The following is a 22847-nucleotide window of genomic DNA, read 5'->3' as shown; positions in this document are numbered from 1 at the left end:
TGCCAAATTATATTTCATTACATGGCTATACCATGTTATTCGTCAGTTGATGGACATCTAGGTATTTCCACTTTTTGGCTATGATGAAAAGGCTGCTATGAACATTTGTGTACAAGTTCTTGTGTTGTCACCGTTTTATACTTCCTTTGTGGGGGGGTGTTTGTATGTTATATCATAAGGTTTGCATTAGAATTCCCTGGATATAGTTTTAACTTATTTTGAGTACAACATATATCATCCAGTGATCTAAATGCATTTTGCTAAACTGGTAGATAACTCAACCACTTACTAGTCTCTCCTTTGTCTTTTTGAGTCACTTAGAAACTGATCGGGTAAGCAAAAGCATAGTCCTGTTTGCTTTCATCACTCAGTGTTGGATTCCATTTCAAAGGACTCTGGAGTTTGATATTTCATATTCTTGAGCAAGAATGGAGGAGAATGGCCTGCCGTGAATCCATTTGCACTTGGTTGGCTTTCTTGGGGCATGAAAAACTGAATGATAATAACAGGTCATATATTCTGTTGTGTTATTTTTAATCTCAGTCATATATTCTTGTTTTGTTTTTGCTTAGAGTGAAACTTGGAAAGAAAGAATCTATACATTTGGGATGCTGAACAGTTTCTGGCATACAGAAATTAATTTCTGTATTGACATAAACCTCAAAGACATATCATTGATTGTACAAATGAAGTGAATGTACCCAGTATCTCAGGCCAAACTTGGACAATCATTAAGAAAATAGTTCAAAGAATGTGATTTCTGGTGGGAACATTTAAATGTGTTATTCATGTTGTCTTCTGGCCTTTGACTCAACTCTAGATTTGGGAGTTTATTTATTAGAAATAGGACACCTTAATCAAAGCAGAGCTAGATTACTAGAGACATAATAAGTAGCTTTTATTAAAATAAACTTTTTAGCAAATTATGAGAACTAGCTTTTATAGTCTGTCAAAGAAAATGAGGTTTAGTCTGGTCTGTTTGGTTACAGGAATGCTAGTTTATTGGAAGCAACATGAATGTTGAGGAAAAAACTGATCTAAGATTTGGCTGTTTCATGGAATTAGGTCAGGTTGATCTTATAAGCACAAGGATTTTTAACTCATTAAGATAGCATCCTCCACCCAGGACTTTATGAATCATTTATTTCTTTCAAACAAGAAACAAAAGCATTTAAATAAAGCTTTTTAAATAAAAGCATGGTAGATGTCTCCATTTTTTATAAATCTTGTGAAAACTTCAATCTTGAGAGAAAACAAAACTTAGGAGCAAGTCATTTGACTTAATTGTGGTTTGGTTGTTGAGTGTCACAGCTTTTTGCTTAACAGAATATGATGAAGAACAGTTATAATTGGCTTAGTTTCTGCCAACTTTTGGGTAGGCCAAATTCATTTGTGGTTTAATTTCTTAAAAGCAGGGCAACGCCTTATAGTACTACTTTGATATCCACAAGAAATCCCAAACAGTGCTCGGAATTAAGTGGGTACTTAGGGCTGATTTTAAGATCTATGTCGTAATCTTCACTTGCACTTTAACCAGTGACCTAATGGAAAGCTTTTAAAAAGGAGCTAGCCTTAGCTTGCCTGGGTGTTCCTAGACAGTACATTCCGAAAGGCTTTTATATCAAATATCGTCCCTTTTCTAAAGTTTTTCCTGTAGATCCAACCCAAATCTTCTGCAGCATTAATTACCCCACATTCATAATGTGTTGTATACTATTTTTATAGGTTTGATGACATTGTTTGATAATTGTTTGCCAATGAGTCTTCTGCCAAGATTGTCAGGGTTAAGGATTGTATGATAACCTAACACTCAGCACGATGCATGGCACTAGGGGATAGAGCTTAAGTTTCGGTAAAAATTCTAATCCTTTGGCTGAATGTTTTAATTTCTCTTTTTGTTAGTCATATTTTCTAAAAACAGTCTCTCCTCTACTTTCAGCTGGATGGTAAGAAATATGCTTTATGATCATAATTTTAATAAAACAAAATCCTGCTTCCTCTTTTAGTAATGAATTAGAACCGCAGAGATCTGGAGACAAAAATCCGAGAGCCTGGATAACATAGGTTAGTAGTTCTCAGACTAGCATACATGAGAATCACCTGAAGCGCTTGTTAGACCATGGATTCTTTGGGCCCATCCTCTAGAGTTTCTGATTTAGTAGATCTGGAATGGCGGCCTGAGATTTTGTATGTCTGTCATGTTCCCAAAGTGATGCTGATTGTGGTTGGTCCGAGGATCACACTTTGAAAACCACTAATATAGGTTATCAGTTCTAACTAACCCACCTTAAAGACCTCCAGTATATTGAAATAGGGTGTATTCCTGATGTCCCTACCTGGCCCTCTCTTTAAGGTTTTTTGGGGGAAAGTACTCCATAATGACAAAGCTCTCTTCACAACTGAGCTGTTGATGAGCATACAAGCCCAAAGGAGGGAGGAAGGTTTTTCTAAGGAAAATTGGTTCTTTTGGTTTCTCATCATCTGCAGTAAGAGGATATAAGTAAGAGAGCACGCAGTAAGAACTTACTGACTAGTTGAGGAAACTAGGTTAGAGCTCTAACCTTGTGATTTTGATGCCGGTGGTCCAGCATCTATAAAATGCTTCTTTTACTTCTGTATTATTTTGAATGCAAATAAAAATTTTTTAATATTTTAAATTTAATTATTAAGCATTACAGTAAATGTCTATATAGTATCTAATTAACCAGACTTCCCTCTCTATGTATTTAGCCATATTGATTCCCCATAAGTTGTTTTTAAGATCCTAAAATATGGCCTATCCTGTCAATGAAAGACTGTTTTTTTCATTTGGTTTATTGTATGTTAACTATTGTATGTTATTGTGTATTTAACTATGTACAGGTCAAACTCTAGAGTTCCAGTGATACAGACTATTATACACAGTATAATATTTTCTGGCTGAGGATTTTTTGTGTTCTAATTATTTAAATTAATAATTCATGCTATGTAATTTTACTAACAATTGTCACCCCAATAAATTAAAAAAATAAAATTAAAAAAAAATAAAAATAATTCATGAATGTCATAAATAAGATTATTCAGAAACATCAAAACTGGATATTCTGAAAAAACAGAAGATTAACTAGTTGTTATTTGTAATCACAAGGAAAATAACCACTATCATATGACTTCCTAAGTAGACACATCCTACAGTCAAGTTCTTACCTGATCGTGATGTGCTTTTAAAAGAAATTGATAATCAAGTAAAGACAGTAATTATTGTACCTTTGTACTACTACATGATTTTAGGGGGAAAATATTTTTTTAATTTAAGGCTTACTGGATAACTACTATATATTGTACATTTTTTTCCAAGTCTGTAAGGCAAATTATCTTTAAAAGTCTCTTCCATTGATTAATTTATAGTCCGGTCAGGTTGAGAACATGAACCATACATACGTGAAACCACAGTGCAAACAATTAAAATTCAAATTATCAGCTAGAACAAGTAATTTGTTTTAAATTGGATAAATCAGCATCTATGAAGTAAAAGAGTGATCAAAGTGAAGTAGGATTAGTGAGGTCATCATTTATATACACAGTTGTTGATAGTGTGAGGACAAACTAGTTGAAATTTAGCTGGATTTGTGGAAGTTCAGATTAAGCTATTCTTTTTTGTAACTTGTTAGCTATTGGATTGTCCTAGACCTTAAAGTTAGTCTTGCTAACAACCTCTAGAGCTTTTTCTGAGAAGACTCAGTAAATGAGTAACCAAGGATTCATTCTCTCCACCTCCCACAAAATTTTGTTAAAGCAAGATGTTGAGCCAGGGAGCTTCCGTCGTAGTTGTTTTATGAATAAATTGAAAACCTTGCTCTTAGATTTGTCATTATGATTTCTCAAATAATTAAAAGAGAGAAAATTGGAAGGCAGCAGCTCCTTATTATTAGTCTTATTTGGGTTAGATTTGGTAGACTTAAAATGTATATAATCTGCTTTTGATTGTTTGGTCATGTGTAATTTGTTCCTCATCCAAAGAATTTAGCAATGGAAATAAACATTCATGACATGAAAAGTCACCTCCTTTCTAAGGCTTTTCCTGTCCATCCATTTCCAAGCCCTCTGCAGACTTAATTATCCATGTCTCTGTTCCCTGGCCTACTCGTCATTGTGTTAGGATATGTAGTGATAATGAGAAAAGGCTGTATTTCCAGTGAAACGTTTGGTGAGGTTTTCTTTTTATTACGGAGATTTTTCAAGCATAAACTAACTAGAGAGAATACTATAATAAACACCATGTACACATCCCCAGCTTCAATAGTTGTCAGCTTGCTGCCATTCTTGTTTTATGTCTGTCTCCTTATTTCACAGTTTTTGTTGTGGTTTTGTTGTTGGCTGGAGCATTTTAAAGCAAATCAGTACCATTTCATTCATAAATACTTTAATATGTACCTCTAACCAAGAAGGCCCTTTAAAAAAATTTTAAAAAAACAAAACACTGTTTTTACACAAACGGAAAAAATAGTAATTCCTTAATAACATCTAACAGTCCATGGCCAATTTGGCTCAAAATTGTGTTTTTCACAATTGGTTTTTATGGATCAGGACCCAGACAAGGTCTACACGTTACATTTGGTTGATGTGAACTTTTGGTCTCTTAATCTTATCTGTAACCACATTCCCTACGTCCTCCAGGTTCTTTTCTCCATGCTGTTTAATAATTGAAGAAACTCAGTTGTTTGTCCTATAGCATTTCCCACATTTTAAATTTAGATGACGTTATCTTGGTGGTAACATTCCACATTTACTTCTTTTCCCTCGAATTCCTGTAATCTGATAGAGTTAGAGAATAAATTGGGTTTGAATTCAGTCTTTTGGTAAGAATGCTTCAGAAGTGGTACTATATACTTGCTCTTGCTGCTTCACGTCAAGAAGTATATGACTGACCTCTGTTTGTTACAGTTTCAATGAGGGTAAGTGGGTTTAGGTGGTATCTGTCAATCCTTTTTGTAATAATGGTGATGATGATGATGATTCTAATAAATCAGCAATTATTTGGTTTCCCTAAAATACAATCCAAAGAGGAAAGCCCCGGAAAATGCTAGATTTTCCCTCCTTTTATTTATCAATTTTCAGAACATGAAATGAGTTGAAGTGACTGAGGGCTTTTAAAAAATATTATAGATGTTTATATTTGATATGTTTCAATGTATAATCATTATTCTTTTTGACACTCAAAACTGCCCCATCTTTAGTTACTGGATGCCCCTTCAAGTTGACTGCTAGTAATTTGGCATGACCCTAGTAATCTTTGGGAACGTCCTTGTTTTCAGCATGTCAAGATATCCTTGGTTCATTTACTTCTTCAGACTTGTAATCTCATCCATTTCTCCAAGGAACCCTAGTTGCTTTTAGTAGAAATCTAAGTACTAATAGTATTCGTTGTTATTGGACTGTCATTGCTTCTAGGCCTGTTCCATGGACAGGGTTAGTAAGTGTTTTTGTTTTTCAAAAAGAGGAAGAAATTGTGTTCCTACCAATATGCCCAGTTCAAATTCAAGATGTTAAAGGGTTTCTACTTAATGTATTTGATTTTATAATATCTCTTTTCTCTTATGCTGAAAATCTTGGTTTCTAATAATTAACATTATTTATTTGTTTTAACCCACAATAAAATTTTCATCAAAAGAACTAACTACAAGACTGCTGTCTGCAGTTTAAGATTTCTCTGTGCTTTTTTTATATTCTTAAGATACTAACTTATAAGGATGTACAGTCAGAATATGTCTTTTAAAATTATTTAAATTTTTGTACTGTATGGTTATGCCAAATATTATAGATTTGAGTTAGTTTATTTCAATTTTTAGATTTTGCCTTTTTCTATTTAATGAATTTTGTTTTCTAATATGTAAAATAGTTACATGGTGTCCCAAAGTAAAATGTATAAAATAAGTGTCTACTTTCCATCTCTATTCTATCCCCCTCTCTTTTCCTTCCCATAAGTAACCATCATTGTTAGTAAAAAACTAATACTAAACTTTATCCTTCTATTGCTTCTTTTGAAAATATAAGTAAATATACAAATGTGTTTTTTCCTTGTCCTAATTTTCCACATAAGGTAATATTCTATACATAATCTTCTGCAGCTTTCTTTTTACACTTAGTATTTTTTGGAGATCGCTCCATAGCAGTATATAGGTATCTTCATTCTTTTTACAACTGAACAGTACTCCATAATAAGGTTATACCAGCCCCCTCCCTACTGATGAACATTTGGGTTGTTTGCAGTCTTCACCTATTACTAATAGTGCTGAAATGAATAGACATGTGAATACCCGATTTGATATTTTTGCTGGTGTCTCTTTGGGAAAACTTCCTAGAATTGGAATTGCTAAGTAAAATATACATGTAATTTTACTAGAGCAAAAATTTCCTATGCATAGTGTTCCATTAAGAATTGAAAAGGAAGCAGCATTCCTCTTTCCTCAAAATTGAATAAATGGTTTCAATAGATACATAGTTGAGCACCTACTATGTGCCTGGTATTGTTCTATTTGCTAGGGATACAACAGAAGGGTCTACAGAACTTCATGGAGCATGAAGGTAAATAAAGTAATTTTAGATTTTGGTAAGTGCTATGATGGAAATAAATGGGTTTATATGAAAGAGAGTAACTGAAGAGGACTCACTTTAGATAAGGTGGTCATGGAAGGCTTCTCTCTGAAAAAGTGGTACTTGAGCTGAGACATGAAGGGTAAAAATGATTAACACTGTCATTTATTGAGTTTCCTACCATATGCCAGGCAGGATTTTTTTGCATTACCTTATTTAATCTTACATGCTACAAAGTCTGTTTTATAATTCCTATTTTTACAGATGAGAAAACTGATGCTCAGAAAAGTAAATTACTTGCTCAAGGTCTTAAAGGTTGGAAATGGGGGCTGGGATTTGAATCAAATCTAGACCCGTCTAATTCCAAAGCCTTCCTGTCTAATTCCAAAGCCTTTTTACTGTGTTACATTGCCTGTCTTAACCAGAAAGAAAGTTAGTGAAGAATACTGAATCAGTGGAGTAAATGGTTTAGACTCTTGATTTCACCTGGCAGAAACAGTGTTTTGTTCCTTCTTTTAAATCACTGATCATTTTTATTACTGAATCATTACAAATTCAGAATACATATGCTTGTTTTATTTGGGAATATTATACAAGAAAATAGGGAAACATACCTTCTTGTCCAAGTTAAATAAAATAATTTCAATATCTGTTTTTATTGTTTTCAACTTAATGATGGTTCTATGTTTACAATACTGTAGTACAAATATCCCCCCACATAGTTCTAGGCTATTAAAATGATGCACTAAAAAATAAAAATAAATAAATAAATAAAATGATGCACTTTCTAAATATCTTATTTATTTATTTATTTCCCAAATATTTGTTGAAATATATATGCAAGGTATTCTACAAGTATCGGTTTAAAATAACTTTAGTAAGTAAAATAACCAAAACATTGTTCAAAGTACAGTAAATAGCCATAAAATTAATCTTAGGGGGAAATACTGGGTTTTTTGGACCAGCACTTAAATGTATTATCTTGTCTCACAATAACCCAGTGAGATGGGTACTAATCCTCATTTTACAGATGAAGGAACTGAGGCACAGAGAAGCTACATAATTTACCTGATCTCACCATCTAATAAGTGATAGATTCAGATCTAGGTTCAAATCCTACGCAATCATAGGTTTTCTATCATAAGTATTGAAAAGAGCGTATCAAACAAGAAAGTGGGAAAATATATTCTTCTTGCTGGTGAGTTAAATCCATATTGTTGTCCATTGAACCATCCATGAAGATTCATAGACATTTTCTTTGGTGTCTTAAACTATAACTAGGGGCTGTTTAAAACTCAGATTCTAATTTTACAAACAAGGCCGCTTCTAACAACATTAAAATAAAATGATATTCCCTGGCTGAAAGAAAAATCCTTCAGTAACTATGGGAATGCTTGTGGTACAAAGACAGCATCTTAAATCTCTATGCAAGTAATACACAAAGTGTTATTGCAATGAAAAAAAATAGTGGTGTGAATAATACCTGCTCACAGCCCAAGACACTTGATGTATCTTGGGCCTCAGTGTTTGTTGGATTTTGCAATTTCATGAGCAAGATTTGTATTTTTTTAAGTTCTATATTTCTCTGTGTTCTACTTGATGTCAAATCTGTATTCTTAGATTGTAGGGTTCCATTAAAAAAATAAATAATCTCAGCCCCTCCTCCGTCTACTCCCCCTCCCCCCACACTCATTTTGTATAATATGGTAATGATATCACCGTAGCAGTAATTACGGGTCATCTTCATTTCTTTCATCTCTGCCTGTTCTGATGGCTTCATTCCTTTGACGGAAAAGATTTGGCTCTGGGTGCTATGATTATTTTGTTAAGCGTTATTCGAATAGACAGGAGTGAGAGAAATTAATCAGTCCAAATGCAATTAGCATCATGTTTAACCCAGTGATGGACGTCTCAAGGTGAAACAGCCAGGGGAGTTTCAGACATTATTATTCAATCCAGTGGTTCTTATCTAAATTATAATCAAGAGAGGTTTTTATTGGCTTCTCAGTGTGAAGATGTAACTCTTTGCCTGCCCTGGGGGTCAAGAAGAGGGGGCCGTTTTCCTCCATAGACTTTAGCTAGTGCCAGCATCTTGCAGTTGGGGATGTTCCAGGCAGGAAACTTTGTAATATGCAAGTCCTTTGAAATTGTCTATACAGTGATCTTGGTCTGATTTTCCTGAGAGTGGAATCTAGCCTGTGGATAAATTGTCTAATTTGGGGCAAAATATTTTTTGTAGTCACTTTGACTAGTTACTCTATCTTAACCTTACATGATAGATTATTATTGCTGTTCTCACTTTATGGATGAGGAAATTAAGACTGTGTGAAGCTACTAGACTTTGGTCATAATAAGTGTCTCACCACAACGTATTACTATATAAAGGCCCTGAAGCATGAATTTCTATACAAATATATGAGTACTTAAAAGTTCTTGCCCCAAGAGTATTAATTAATCCATTGCTTTGATCTCATTGCCTTTCATTCTGTTGAGTTTACCCTTGGAAAGGGAACTAAGTGAATCCATGAGTAGACCTGTGAAGCCCTCTGAAAAGGAAACAAAATACAAATAAGAAGTTGTTAGCTCCCATTTCTTGAACACAAATCTTTGGGGTTTTTTGTTGTTGTTTTGGGTTTTTAGTAGGGAGAAGGATGATAAAGAGAACTGAATGTTTGAAATCTAGTCCTGTTTTGCTCTTAAAAGAGTGCAGGGCAAGGAGAGTTGATGTTGAAACACAGACTTCACCTGAATACACCATTTTTCAAATGCCTGACAATTAAGATTCTTCTACTTTTGCTTTCAATCTTCAGGCATCATGGCTGACACTTCCCATATTTTATGTTCCTGCTTGATGTTTTATATTCTGAGAATAAATCTGTTGGCTGGATATTTCTGTCCTTTTTTTTTCTGTTGTGAAAAGCCATTAAAATTATTTTCCATATTGGAGCTGTCCAAATTTGTTTACCATTATGTTGAGCCCTGGCTTTTCTTTTTCATATTATTTCTTTGGTTAAACATTCTCTGATAATAGGCCTTACTGTGAATTGAAGAAAAAAATGATATAAAATTATCTTTCTCTGAATTCACTGGAAGAAACACTGTTCTTAGATGCTGGAAGAAAAAATCCTGTTAGACAAGACACCCAATAGAAAGGGAATCTGGAAAGTGTTCCCCATAAAGGCTTCTTTGAGAATTCTGAGGATGGAGATTTTGATAGTCTGTGATAGTTTGGTCACAGATGTGGCATCCAGACTGTACTTTTCTCAAATATATATTTCAGTCTCCGTTTTGAAATGCTTATGCCAGAAGAACTTTAGTCAAAAGCCTCAAGGCTGTTCTGGCTCACCTTCAAATGCTACGTTCATATATTTTAGAAGAAAGAGATTTCTACCAAAGACTTCCACTTGTGTGTGCTCTCCCACAAGAGTTCACTGAGAATGGTTAACAGACTTTAATTACCCCACCTTCTGAGGGCCACCAAGCCTACTGAAGCTCCAAGAGACCCCTCCTCATCCAGTGACATCCGTTCACAGAGCCTGCTCTTGACAGTGGCACCAGCACCATCTGCTCTCAGTAAAGGTATTAAAAAGTGCTTAGTCCTTGACTTGAAATATCGATCACTTAGTAGTACGTTCTGTGCGGAGGTCTGAACTGGAGCCTGGTGAAGAATCTCAGTCTGGCAGACTGCCCTCGAACTGCTCTGCTGTACTCTGGCGGTGTGCCAGAGTGGCAGAAACACTTCCCACATTCCTGTGAGAGAGAAATCAGCTTTCTAAATCACATCATTTTCCTTGTTTTCTCTTCTGATCCACCAAAAGACCTGTGAAGAGCTAGCCCCATCTCAAAGGCCACTTCTAGTTTCTTTGAATCTTCCCTAATATTTAGTACAGAGCAGGCATGCTGTGTGACTAACTTAACTTTTCCCCCACCCTCTTCATGCTTGCTTCTGCACAGCACAACTGATGACTAGGAGATCTGTCTTGTCATAGTTGTTAGAATGCATTCAAGGTTTTAGGGAACAAAAAAGTAATTTTCAAAGAGTTAAAACCATAATTATAACAAATGGCATCATTTCTATAAAACATCTTCTGCCATGTTTCCCCAAAAATAACACCTACCCCAAAAATAAGCCCCAGTTAAGATCGTCAGCCAGACGGATGCATTTAGTACGTTATGACAATGTTCCAGAAGAAAATGACATGACTGTATTTGAATAAATGTAGATTGGTGTACATGAAAAAATAAGACATCCCCTGAAAATACACCCTAAATAGTCTTTTGGAGCAAAAATTAATGTAAGACCCGGTCTTATTTTCGGGGAAACATGGTATGAAGCTGTCGTGCAGGGGACCCTACTCGCTGCGCCAGGTGTCGTGTGGGGCGGCCTGCGGGGTATCTGGTCCCGCTCCCCACATAAGAATGCAGGACATGGTGGGGCCAAAAAAGAACACCAACGGAGCCATAGATAGGGGAGTCACACCACTGTAGTCTCGCTGGCGGCTGGGTTGGAGACACAGGAAGCAGGAGCCACACGATCTGCAACCTGCCGTCCACTTCTCTGAAATCTGCAACCCGCACTCCGCCGTCCTAACTGCAATCCACGCTTGCCAGCCACCATCTTCTTGCTGGCCCCCATTTCCTGCTAGCGTAACCACAGAAGTTATATTAGTGGCCAATGGCTCACTGGTTACAGCTGACAGTCAACTAGCCACAGCTGATGGCCATCCAATCACAGTTGATGGCCATTTACTATCTGAGCCAGCACCTTTCTACGTGAGGCCGAGAGCCTGAAAACTGCACGCCTGGCTCTATCCTCACAGAAGCTAAGTAAATAAATAGCCTTTCAGAAGACTGACTTAAACTAAACTAACTAGGATTTTGTGTGTTCCTTATTGCTGGAAGTAGCTGCTGGTGTAGTTAAGGAAGGTGGCTGTCTCTAGCTAACACCAACATTACTCCAACAGGTGTGTTCCTCCAGAGTATATGTGTTACACAGACACCGCAAATCATTCGTCTTTCCACTTGTTTTGCATTTGAGCTCTTTTTGAAAGTAAGTACTGTGTTTCCCCAAAAATAAGACCTAGCCGGACCATCAGCTCTAATGCGCCTTTTGGAGCAAAAATTAATATAAGACCCGGTATTATATTATATTATATTATATTATATTATATTATATTATAAAGACTCGGTCTTATATTATAGTAAAGTAAGAAAATATTAATTCTTGCTCCAAAAGATGCATTAGAGCTGATGTTCCGGCTAGGTCTCATTTTCGGGGAAACACAGTAGTTTGCCCTCCTTTTGCCAGTCCTGGTGCTACTTGTATCCTCATTCAGTGACAACCTGGTACCTCTAGTGAAACAGCAGCTGAGGAAATAGCCAATGAAAAACCCAGGAAGGAGTTAAGACTAAGAACAATGGTCATATTAATTTGAAGATGGTATGGCGGTGTGGGGACAGAGCCCCAGGAGTGCAGTTTCCAGGCTCTCGGCCTCACATAGAAAGGTGCTGGCTCAGGTAGTAAATGGCCATTGACTGTGATCAAATGGCCATCAGCTGTGGCTAGTTGGCCGTCAGCTGTAACCAGTGAGCCATTGGCCACTAATATAACTGCCGTGGCTAGGCTAGCAGCAAATGGGGGCTAGCAAGAGGATGGTGGCTGAGCCTGCAAGCGGCGCAGTGAGGGTTGAGAACTGTGTGGCTGCTGCTTCCTGTGTCTCCAACCCAGCCGCCAGCGAGAGTATAGTGGTGTGACTCCCCTACCTATGGCTCCGTGGGTGTTCCTTTTTGGCCTAGCCATATCCTGCGTTCTTGTGTAGGGAGCGGGACCAGAGATCCTGCAGGCCGTCCCGCATGACAGGCGGTTTAAGATTAACGGGCATATGCCACTGAGTAAAATAATGAAGGCCTGTAGTGAACGACAGGGTTTATCAGTGAGCTAGATCAGATTCCAATTTGATGGGCAGCCGATTGAACCAGTGAAATAGACACACCTGCACAGTGGGACCTGCACCGTTGGAAATGGAGTTTGAAGATACAGTCACTGTGTTCCAGCCTCTCAGGCAGGAGGGAACTTGCTGTTTAGTCCAGAGCTCAGTTTGCACAGACCAAGAAGACATTCTCAGTCAGAAAACCACAATTTGGTTCCACCACATCTTGACTACTATAGTATGGATTTCTCTATTCTTTCATTTTCCTCTTCCTCATTCCCTTATTGTACAGAAGTAACTGTTGTGTATGTACAAGCATATTGCCTTTTTTTTTTTTTTAACTAAATACCCAGTGGTATGTTTTGAGTGACATCAAATGGATATGGGACGGGGGGAAAAAATGGTTTTGTGAAAGTACCCAAATCTCCATTACCGGCATGCTTATTCAGCTCTTACCTTTCATATTCCAGTAAGTTATTTTACCTTCATTGTTTAACAAAAGCCACAAAAATTCCTTTCATACCTTGTTCAACTGGAGAATTTTTAATGTTTTTCATTTATCATTGCAAAAGCAAGGACAATTTTATAACTTTTTTGTACATAGCTTTACATTAGAGCAATATGTCTTTGGATGGAGATAAATTACTGTAAAAGAAATGAATCCTAGACAATTTTCCCATCAGGTGTCTCATTGCTTAAATAAACTTCTTGTTTGAATGAAAACAGTGGTTGTACAGTAGCCAGCATTGGCTGCATGCCTCCGTGACCTTTGTATTCATATCCTGCCTTGAGCGGATGAGGAAACTGAAGCCTGGGAAGATGACTTGGGTGACTTGCCTTCAGAGGCAGTTAAGTGTGGAGCCGTTAAGAGTAGGGTCTGTAGAGGAGCTGTGGTTCAAATCCAAACCTGTCTGATGCTAAAAGCCCGGCCCTTTTCACAGTTATGCTGTTTCCTTTGTTTCCTGGCCACACTCGTATTAGTCTCCTACAGGTAGCCTGTTGCTCTTTGGGATGTGAGAGACCCAATGGGAAGTAACTCTTCTCTACCTCACTAATGTTTTTAATTATATTGAGGCACAGAAATATTTAAAGTAGTTTGCATTGGGATTGAAAACCAAACATGAGCTTCTTCCATTTCATTAAAAGTTACTTCATCTTTACATTGTTCCCTACATTAAAGCCAAGCAGAATTTTATCAGGCCATTCCCTCAAAGTTATAATCTGGAGAATCTTTCTGTAATGAAGCCCATATGTCATGGGCGAAAGGTGCAAAGCCCTGGAGGAGAGGGCTGGTCTCGTGGGAGATTCTGCACCCAATCTCGTTAACCAGGGTGCCTCTGGTAATCCCTCATCCCCTCACCGGTGAGAAATCAATCTGTACCACTGAATCTTTTCCAACCAGCCAGCAGAAAATTTACTGCAGAGGAGGCAGTTTGGGGACAGTCATTGTGGAGAGGGAGCCAGAGGCAAGGCTAAATGTAGGATGGAGGAATTGGAGAGTCTAAAGAAGAGATGATATTAAACCACACACCAGCTTCACAGCAAGCAGGGTGGAGTCCTCCCTTCGGCCCTGACCTCTAAGTATTCCCAGGTATTTACGGCTGCCACAAACCTGACAGCCCTAGGACACCTACAAAGGGGGTAAGAGAAATAGCATAAACCTGGAAGCTGGTTGTCATTTAGCCATTTGCTGTTTTTAAATGTGTGCAGGTGGCCCCCTCTCCCACGTTCTCTGCAGCACTTCACATGTTCACCCTATGGGGACAGTCTCTGTTGCGGCTTGCTCAGTTTGTGGTCTTGCTCTGCGTAAGAGAGTCTATATACATGACCACACGGAGGTCATGCTTCTCGCCTGCCCAGTGTACACAGGTGGCTGACCAGTGGATCCCTCCTGGCATAGTTACTAGGATGTGGTAGCAGTGTTTCCTTCCTGTAGAACCTGTAACCTTAGAGAATTAATCCAGAATTAGAAAATAGTTAAGAAATTGTATTGACTCTAGATACAACTCTCTCTAGCAATCTTGTCTCTAGGATTGCCTTCCAGCACATTGTGGAAAACAAACAACCAAGAGAGAAGGGAAGAACTGGAAGTACCAAACTGAGGCACGTGTAATCTTACCCTGGCCGTTAATTCAAGAATTATACCAAGCTGTAACTGTCGGGAAGAAGAAGGGATGGAACTGGGCAGGGGAAATAGAAATACCTTCCTCTCCTCTGTAATCAATCCACAGACATCTCTGAAGGTCCCCCCCCCAAGACATTTGAAATCCTTTGTGGGAGTTTTTTAGGAAAATGCATTTACATATAAAACCCTCCTAAAAGGGGTGTGTGTGTGTGTGTGTGTGTGTGTAAGAGGAATACAGAATGGTAGCAGAAGGCAGTCTCCCTACTCCTAATGGGATTTTGTAGCAGCATGTGCGAGTTTGTTTCAGAAGTCAAAAATGAACAGATGTTGGTATAAATTACCTCTGTGTCTGATGTCTTGCAAATTAAAAGCGCGGTTGGCATCACTAAACAATTTCACTAGGTTTAGGGGGGTGTGGTTAGCAGGCGGTGATTACTGTAGCAGGTCGGTAAGAGTCTTCACACTGCAGCAGAGCAGGAGAGCAAGGATAAAGAAATGAGGAATAAAATAAGGGTTATGTGAATTAATCAGAGATGTTAACATCTCTGATGACAAGTGAACAGGAGGGCACGTGTTCTGGAACAGCCCCTGACCCACAGCAATTTCTCTGTGCACAGAAAGGGGTTGGTGCTTAGGATATGATTTATAGGGCACGGCCTTCTTTTAGGGGCTGCTGTGTCACAAATTCGTATATCTCCTATATAGGACTGGCGAGTAGGAAAACTTTCTCCCCTCCCATGTGGAAGATGATGTCTTTTGAATTACTTCTACTTTTACGGTGGTTTCCTGCAGCTCTGTGTACCTAGATTAGGTTGAAGGGGGAGAAATGATTGAGTGGAAAAAGGGTGGTTAAAAAGGATTGGTTAAATTCAAGGAGAGCTTGCCACTGAGAGACTTTGGAATATCCATTTATTTTTCCTTTTAAATCCTTTTGATCCTTTGAATAGATTGGTTTGTTTCGTGTGTTTTTTCTCTTTTTAATTTCAAGTCAGAAAATATTGGTAATTCTCCCATTTGGAAATTGGAGGATTCTCACAATAGGAAATTGGGGGATCTGAAGGCAGCAGGCAGAAATAATTAGTAAGATCCCTGAATTTTTGGAACAAGGCTCTGCTCTACCCAGCGGAGTTTTGTGTTACCCATGTCTGGCTTCTAGCACCTCTTCTAGTCATGTTGCAGCACCATTTAATGCTGTGCTTAAGGTCCTTACTAAGCGCTGGAGAGGAGGCAGAAAACCCATCCAGTAGAAATAAGTGAGGAGACCCACGCTGGCCAAAAGTGTAAGTCAGTATCTAGAGGATCAGGCTGAGGGAAACGAGTCCAAGGAAGGGATGTCTGAGATTGCTGGCCTCTCTCATGTATTCACTCAGGAAGTAGGTACGGAGCAGCAGGCGACTTACCCTCCTTTGAAAGGTGTTGTATTAATCATACCACTCTACCAGGCATGTTCATTGCTGAATACCCAAGAGGGCAGGGCAGGTGGCATTGATATGTTACTCGTTTTACAGATGAAAAAACTGAGGCTCAGAGATCTTACCCAGCTCACGGTGTCACCCAGCTGATAAATTGGGTAGAATTTAAATTGAGGTCAAATCCTATGTTCTCTGAAAGAAGTCATGCCGCCTGTCATGGACAAGAAAAGTCTGACTTCCTCTAGGGTAGTTAGTCCTTGCCCCCGCCCCAGTCTCTCCATTAATCTGGCATTATTTCCATCAAGGGAAATGATTTTTCTTGCCAAATAAGCAAGGTAAATTTAAAAAGAACCCCACAATACAAAGAATAGAGCACCAAGGGCCACTAACAAGCCTCTCACTGTTTGTGGAAGGGAAAGAAACTAACTTGGTTGTGATCCTACATGGCTCTCGTTCTTTGGTGTGTTATCGTTCACAGAACCCACATGTCCTCAGCATTCTGTGGTGCTGGTAATACAGGTGATAATAAAACAGCCTCTGCTCTCTGTTCCTACACTTCAGCGGGGGAGGATAAGAATCTAAACAAGGAATTACGAGTCTTATAGGAAGTTTGTATGTAGGACTCGGTATACATCCACCAAGAAAGGAACAGTCAGTTTGATTCGGGCCGGGGTGGGGCTGTGGGCACCAGAGACAAGACAAGCCCCGAGGCTTCCGTTCTGAGTTCAGGGGGTTTCCTTTCCCTTTGTTGGAGCTCAGAACTTGTGGAAGATGAGGAATGTATATAAACTCCAGTTACCAGAAGAAGCCTTCCTGTGGTTACAAAGTTTATGTTGTTTCATTTCTTCACTGTACAAACAAACCAGGGACTGTTACTTAGGGGTGGGGGTGGGGAGTGGCAGCCCTTCATGTAGTACCGTTTGCTCCAGACTGGGGCAAGGTAGCAAGGAGGCGCGGGCCAAGGTCCTTTTATCCCTGCAGGAGCCTCCCAACCACCTTACTTCTTTGGCCAAGATGGAGCTGTGTTCTTGGGAGGCCACGGGGTGCAGCCTGCTGTGTGTCCACTGCTTGTTCCAGAAGACTTCTGGCCTCCCGGGCAAGCCATCAGAAACTTTCAGCACAGTTACATCCACTTAAGAGATCTGAAAAGGTGATTTTGTGGGGATGAGGATGAAGGGGGTGTTAGGCTACACACGAGTTTTGAGGATTTGCTTGACAGAGCTGAAACGGGGCTTCTGGAGTGGCCCTTGTAATTGAGAAATGTTTTACTTTCATCTTGGAGCCTCATATGTAGGAAAGTAGCTGTATAAACCCTCTCGTAACTACAGCATTCAAAGATTGATGGTGCTGAAAGTCAGAGAAAGACACATAAACCTTGCCTGGCTGTATTAAATATCTAAGGACTGACAATGCCAAGAGAGAGAAGACCAAAGCTCTATAAACCCTACTTTATTACTCCATCCACAGATGAACTGCACTGAGGGAATATAAACCCTGTTATATTACAGTATCCAGGGACAACCACTGCTGAGGGATGGGGTAAACGATCTCTAATTTTGATTTGAGATTATAAATGTCCAGAGACCAACACTCCAGAGGAGACTGTCATCTTGGTTGGTTTTTAGCCTCCAAGAGCAAACCTCTAGAGAGAATGAACGTGAGTATTAGGTTACGTTCCTGAGAGAGAGAGAGGTTTGGAGGGAATTCCCTGGTGATTTTTTTAAGGTTGGATGACAAAGTCTTCCCTAGTTGGCTTGCGCCTTATAGCAATTACCAACTTCAGAACAGCTTTGTACAGTTTTAGTTGTCAGTGGTGGTTTGTTTTACCCCCTCTTTGGAGGTTTGTAGTGATTGAATCTGTTGTGGCCACAACTCTGTATACAGTTTCATTAATCTGCATTTTTTTAAAAAGATTTTATGGGGGAAGGAGAACAGGACTTTATTGGGGAACAGTGTGTACTTCCAGGACTCTTTTTTTCCAAGTCAAGTTGTTGTCCTTTCAATCTTAGTTGTGGAGGGTGCCGTTCAGCTTCAAGTTGTTGTCCTTTCAGTCTTAGTTGTGTCGGGCACAGCTCAGCTCCAGGTCCAGTTGCCGTTGCTAGTTGCAGGGGGCACAGCCTACCATCCCTTGCGGGAGTGAACCGGCAACCTTGTGGTCGAGAGCCTGCGCTCCAACCAACTGAGCCATCTGGGAGCTCAGCGGCAGCTCAGCTCAAGGTGCCGTGTTCAATCTTAGTTGCAGAGGGCGGAGCCCACCATCCCTTGCAGGACTTGAGGAATTGAACTGGCAACCTTGTGGTTGAGAGCCCACTGGCCCATGTGGGAATGGAACCGGCAGCCTTCGGAGTTAGGAGCACGGAGCTCTAACCGCCTGAGCCACCGGGCCGGCCCTAATCTGCATTTTTTAATTAAATCTTCCTGTGATCGCTTTGTCAGGTCTTCATTGATCGTTCATTTGCTTTTTGATTCCAGCCAGAGAGATGACACGGGGGAAATTTCTCAACATTCTAGAGAAGCCCAAGAAGTAGCAGCAGCTTGTGGACAGGATGGGCTGGGAGCTGGAACCACGTTCTTCTCCCAGTGCAGCTCTGACGGCGCGGACCTCACTGCTCCCTGGCGAGAGGCTGGAGGGCACACCTCCAAGACTGACCCTCTCCCCTGCGCCTGGCACTCTGCGCCTCTGAGGACATTCGGCAGCAGGAGAAGAATCTCTTCTACCCCAGGATCGGTGCAGTTGTTCAGTCAGCTTCCAGACTTTGACTGTCACCTGCCTCGGATGTTGGTAACACCCGAGGGCGTATGGTTCTTAAAAGTCAAAGTCCTGCTTTCTCGTTTCCGGAAGTGATTCAGGATCTTACAGTTGATTTGATTCAGTGATGGCAAAGTTTGTTGTGACGTTGATTGGATGGGTTGAGTTGCACTTGATCTCTTAGGAAGTACTGATGATGCGAGGAGCCCAGAGACCAATTAGATTCTGGACCAGACCATGCAGCTTGACCTGTGAACTCTCCAGTGTATACTAGGTTCCAAGAATCCCCAGCTGGAGAAACCAGAATCTTCCAGAAATGTATACCTGCTTTTAAAATTCTACACCTCTCATGATGTCCCATACCCCAATGCCTTCCACTCCCCACCTCCCAGCCCCCACCGTCCATTCTGACTCCAGGGAAGGGGATTCCTTCCCCGGATCCTCTTGGATTAGCTTGTACAGTGAAAGGCCCATGCAAGGTTGCATTGGCTTCTAGACCTCAAGATCGATTTAAAGGTAACAGAAAGGACTTTTGAGTTCTAGTTAATCTGTTACAGATTCAAGAGGGAAAGTTGGTGTGGGTTGAAAGATAGGAAAAGAGAATCGATTTAAAAACTAGAAACTTCAATTGACCTTAAAGGAATGTTCTGGGGAAGAGTGACAATGATTTGCCCCCCTTGTCCTTTCTTACAGCACATGTCAGATATTTCACCCATGTGACAGAAACACACAGATGAAAGAAGAAGAATTTCCTCACTTAAATATAACTCTTATGAGCTCTTTGCCAATTATCTGTCTCTGTGTTGAAACCTGAAAATCTAGCCTGTGGATAGTATTGATTACATGTGTTCTCCATATTTTGTCATATAAGCTAGCCCCCAGCCTCTATTGTTTTGAAGAGTACATGGGTTTTTCAAAATTTTATGAAAAGAACCTCCATATGGCAGTAGTCTGAGGGTGTTTGGACAAAAGGAAAGCTGTGGTCAGGTTTTTGGTCCTGAGTGTCTGTGCATGGTCCAGCTCTATTCAATTTAATAACTGGTCCATTTTCTGACACTATGCCTTGTTTCCCATGCTAGAATTAATGTCGGATTTTTCTCTCATTTGTGCCATTTGATCCTCCATAGAATTTTACTTCCTGACAAGAGGGAAAAAAATTGAACACAAGATTCAAAGGATGAGTATGAGAAGGAAAACATTCTGCATGGATGCTATATAGAAGGTTAGGCTTTGATTTTAAGGTTAAGCTTATTATTGACATTCCTTTATCTTAAATGCGGTTGAAGAGTGTATGTGTGCACAAAAAATAGTGCCATAATATCAAATTCTTCCTCTGTCCTGTTTTTGAGAGTTGATGACGTCAGAAGGGGAAATTGAGAAATATGTGGAGAATATTGGGATACCACCTCAAAACCAACTCAAGCCTGTAACCTGAAGCTATGTAGTTGGTTTTGGTCTGCTTTGGCCTCTTTCTTTTACTGTCATCTTACTCACCAGCACTTAATGTAAGTAGATGTTTTAGAATTGAGATATTTATTGGTTTTATATTTGTCGTCAGAAATGTTAATGATGTGTTTTATATTGATAATATAAATTTATGTGCAGTGTGTGCATGTATGTATTTCAGGGTGTTAGAAGATTGCACTTTGTATATGATGGTTTCTGTGTCGTCATAATAAATATGTCCCTTTTATAGGAGAGTGAGTTTTTCCTCAAAGCACCAAGTTGCCTGTTTAAAGCATAGACCTCATCAGAAAGTGCAACTATGATGACAAATAATCCACTATCTTCCCCTTCATCGCACAGTGGGTGGTGTGGGGCTTTATGGGGCACCTACTACTTGGTCTCCCAGCTTCCAGTCTGTCCTACCTGCCACCCAGCTCATTCATTACCACTCAACTCGCTAACGTAGTATTTAAAAATCTTTAATACCTCCCCATGTCTGCTAATAAAATCTGGATCTCTCACCTGGCATCTGAAACTCTCGGCACGTGATTCTGCTCAGCCGTCCAGCTTGGTTTCCTTCCTCTCCGATATATGAAGTCTCTGTCCCAGTGAATCGGAACAGTTCCCAGTTCCTCCCTTGAAAGCCTTTGCTCCTACCACTGAGTTCCTAGGAAGCCTCACTTCCCTTCTGCGCATATCAAGCTTATCCTTCCTATGAATCCCTGGTAATCCAGCTGGAAATAACCCTGCCCCCTGCATTCCTACAGCCTTTAGGTACACCACCCTTATGACTTACCACATGCTGCCTTATACTGGAGTGATCCACGTCCATACCCTGTTGCCCTGTTACATTATAAGCTCCCCGAGGCTATGGCTGTCTCCCACACATCTAGTTCTTCTTCAGTGTCTTTTTGACTTGGGGGTTCAGAACCTATCTATTTGCAGACTTCCAGTAAAATATGATGGATTAAAAACAAATATTGCTCTGCCACCTATTAAAACCTTTAGTATAAGTTCCTTTTCAACTCTGTTCAAGAACTAAAGAAGAGGAAGTGTCAATCGGTACTACTGCTGTCACCCAATGATAAAACTGCCAATGCCCTTCTATAGAAAACATTCCATTTTAAGGAAAGCAAATTGCTAAGCGTCACTGGCTCATCCCTGATTTCCAAGAAAATATCTGGGTGGACGATAAGTTTCTGTGATCTAGAAAAGCATGGCTGGCTGGCTGGCTGGCTGGCTGGCTGGCTGGCTGGCTGACTAAAAAGGGACAGTGTGTTATTCTGTTCCAAATCTTTAGAGTTTGTTTTTCCAATAAGTAATTATTTATTATTTGCCCACAGGTTTGTTTTCCCTTTCCCTTTGCCATTCTTAATATCATTCATGTAACATATCTGTTGGCTGTGAGCAGCACTGTTCTGACAAACAGCATCGGTGCCTGGAGGCACATTTTCAAATTCTTGCTCAAATCTTTTCTCACCAGCAGTCTCATTGCTTCTTGCTCACTTAAGTTTCTCAGTTTTAGGCCTCTGCTAATTTGCCTGGCTTTCCTTCCATTGTTTGAGCACTAAAAGTTCACAGGATATTAATTGCATTGATATCACAATGCCATCATTAATTTTTCTTTACCTTCTTGTACCTCTTATCATATTTTTTAAATGGACACTAGCTAACTGCTCTTTGTTTTTGGTTCTCTAGCTGCAGCTTATTGTAGCCCTTCTGTCTTCTAGGCAGTGAAAATGAAGCTGGTAAAAGTCATTCCATCGCCCTTATGGCTTCCAAAGGGTGTTTGGGTTTCCACAGGAGCCTTGTAATAAAGCCAAGATTGTTTCTATTGGAATGCTCTGGTCCCTTCTGTGTAGGGATTAGGATTAAGGCATTACAGGAAGGTAAACAGGCAGAGCAGAAAGGGAAGACATGGGCAGACGGGCCGAGGTGGGTCGTCCCAGGGGGCCTATAACATGGCTTCTTACAACCAGCTCTCAACTTACGCACAAACTCCATCTCCAAGCGTTTGGCTGTGTTCTCCAGTTTCTGTTTTCTTAATCTGAGAGCTGCTAGACTGCCTGACCCCTGCATGGGCTTCATTTCACCAGATGGCTTTGCAACGCCCAACCCCAAAGAGTGGACAAACAGTGGTCTCTCCAAGTTTCTCAGTTCTGACTGGCCCATAAGTGACTTTTCCTGTCTATTTCGGCTTTGGAGTGCTTTCGGCATGAGTGCCTGACTTGCCTAAAGAGGCCCACCCTTTGCCAACACTTTTTCTTGATGAGCAGGGGTAGTTGGGGGCTTTAGGTGGCACCAGGTGCAACCGTGAGGCTCCTGCCTGGCGCAAGTACTGGCAGAGCCTGTTAGTTAGCACACGAACACGCCAGCTCTCCGTTAGCCAGGCCAGGCGTTCAGAGCCGTGCCCTCCTATGGGCCCTTCGTCCTAATGAGATCGGGAAGAAGGGCCCTCACAAAGCACTGCCTCAGAATAATATTCCGCTTTGTCCCCGCCAGTAACCAGGGCTGACAGGATCACCCTGTCCATTTCTCTTTTAATTAGCACAATTCCAGCATGGCCTGAGCCAGCAAATGGAGAAAAGCGATCAAAAGCGATCGGACAACCG

General features: G+C 40.1%; 1 protein-coding gene across 2 annotated transcripts in view; it reads left to right on the top strand.

The window, feature by feature from the left end:
- LIN52 (lin-52 DREAM MuvB core complex component) overlaps nucleotides 1-20487 on the top strand; it is a 97477-nt gene extending 76990 nt beyond the window's left edge. For both annotated transcript variants that reach the window (XM_033109640.1, XM_033109641.1), the window contains exon 6: nucleotides 18513-20487. In XM_033109640.1, the coding sequence (XP_032965531.1) occupies nucleotides 18513-18568 (56 nt within the window). In that variant the 3' untranslated portion in view covers nucleotides 18569-20487. The remainder of the gene's footprint in view (nucleotides 1-18512) is intronic.
- The last annotated feature ends 2360 nt before the right edge of the window (nucleotides 20488-22847 follow it).

This window comes from Rhinolophus ferrumequinum, chromosome 6, assembly GCF_004115265.2.
Source record: "Rhinolophus ferrumequinum isolate MPI-CBG mRhiFer1 chromosome 6, mRhiFer1_v1.p, whole genome shotgun sequence".
In the NCBI taxonomy this organism is placed as follows: domain Eukaryota; kingdom Metazoa; phylum Chordata; class Mammalia; order Chiroptera; family Rhinolophidae; genus Rhinolophus; species Rhinolophus ferrumequinum.
This window is presented reverse-complemented; position numbering and strand designations above follow the sequence as displayed.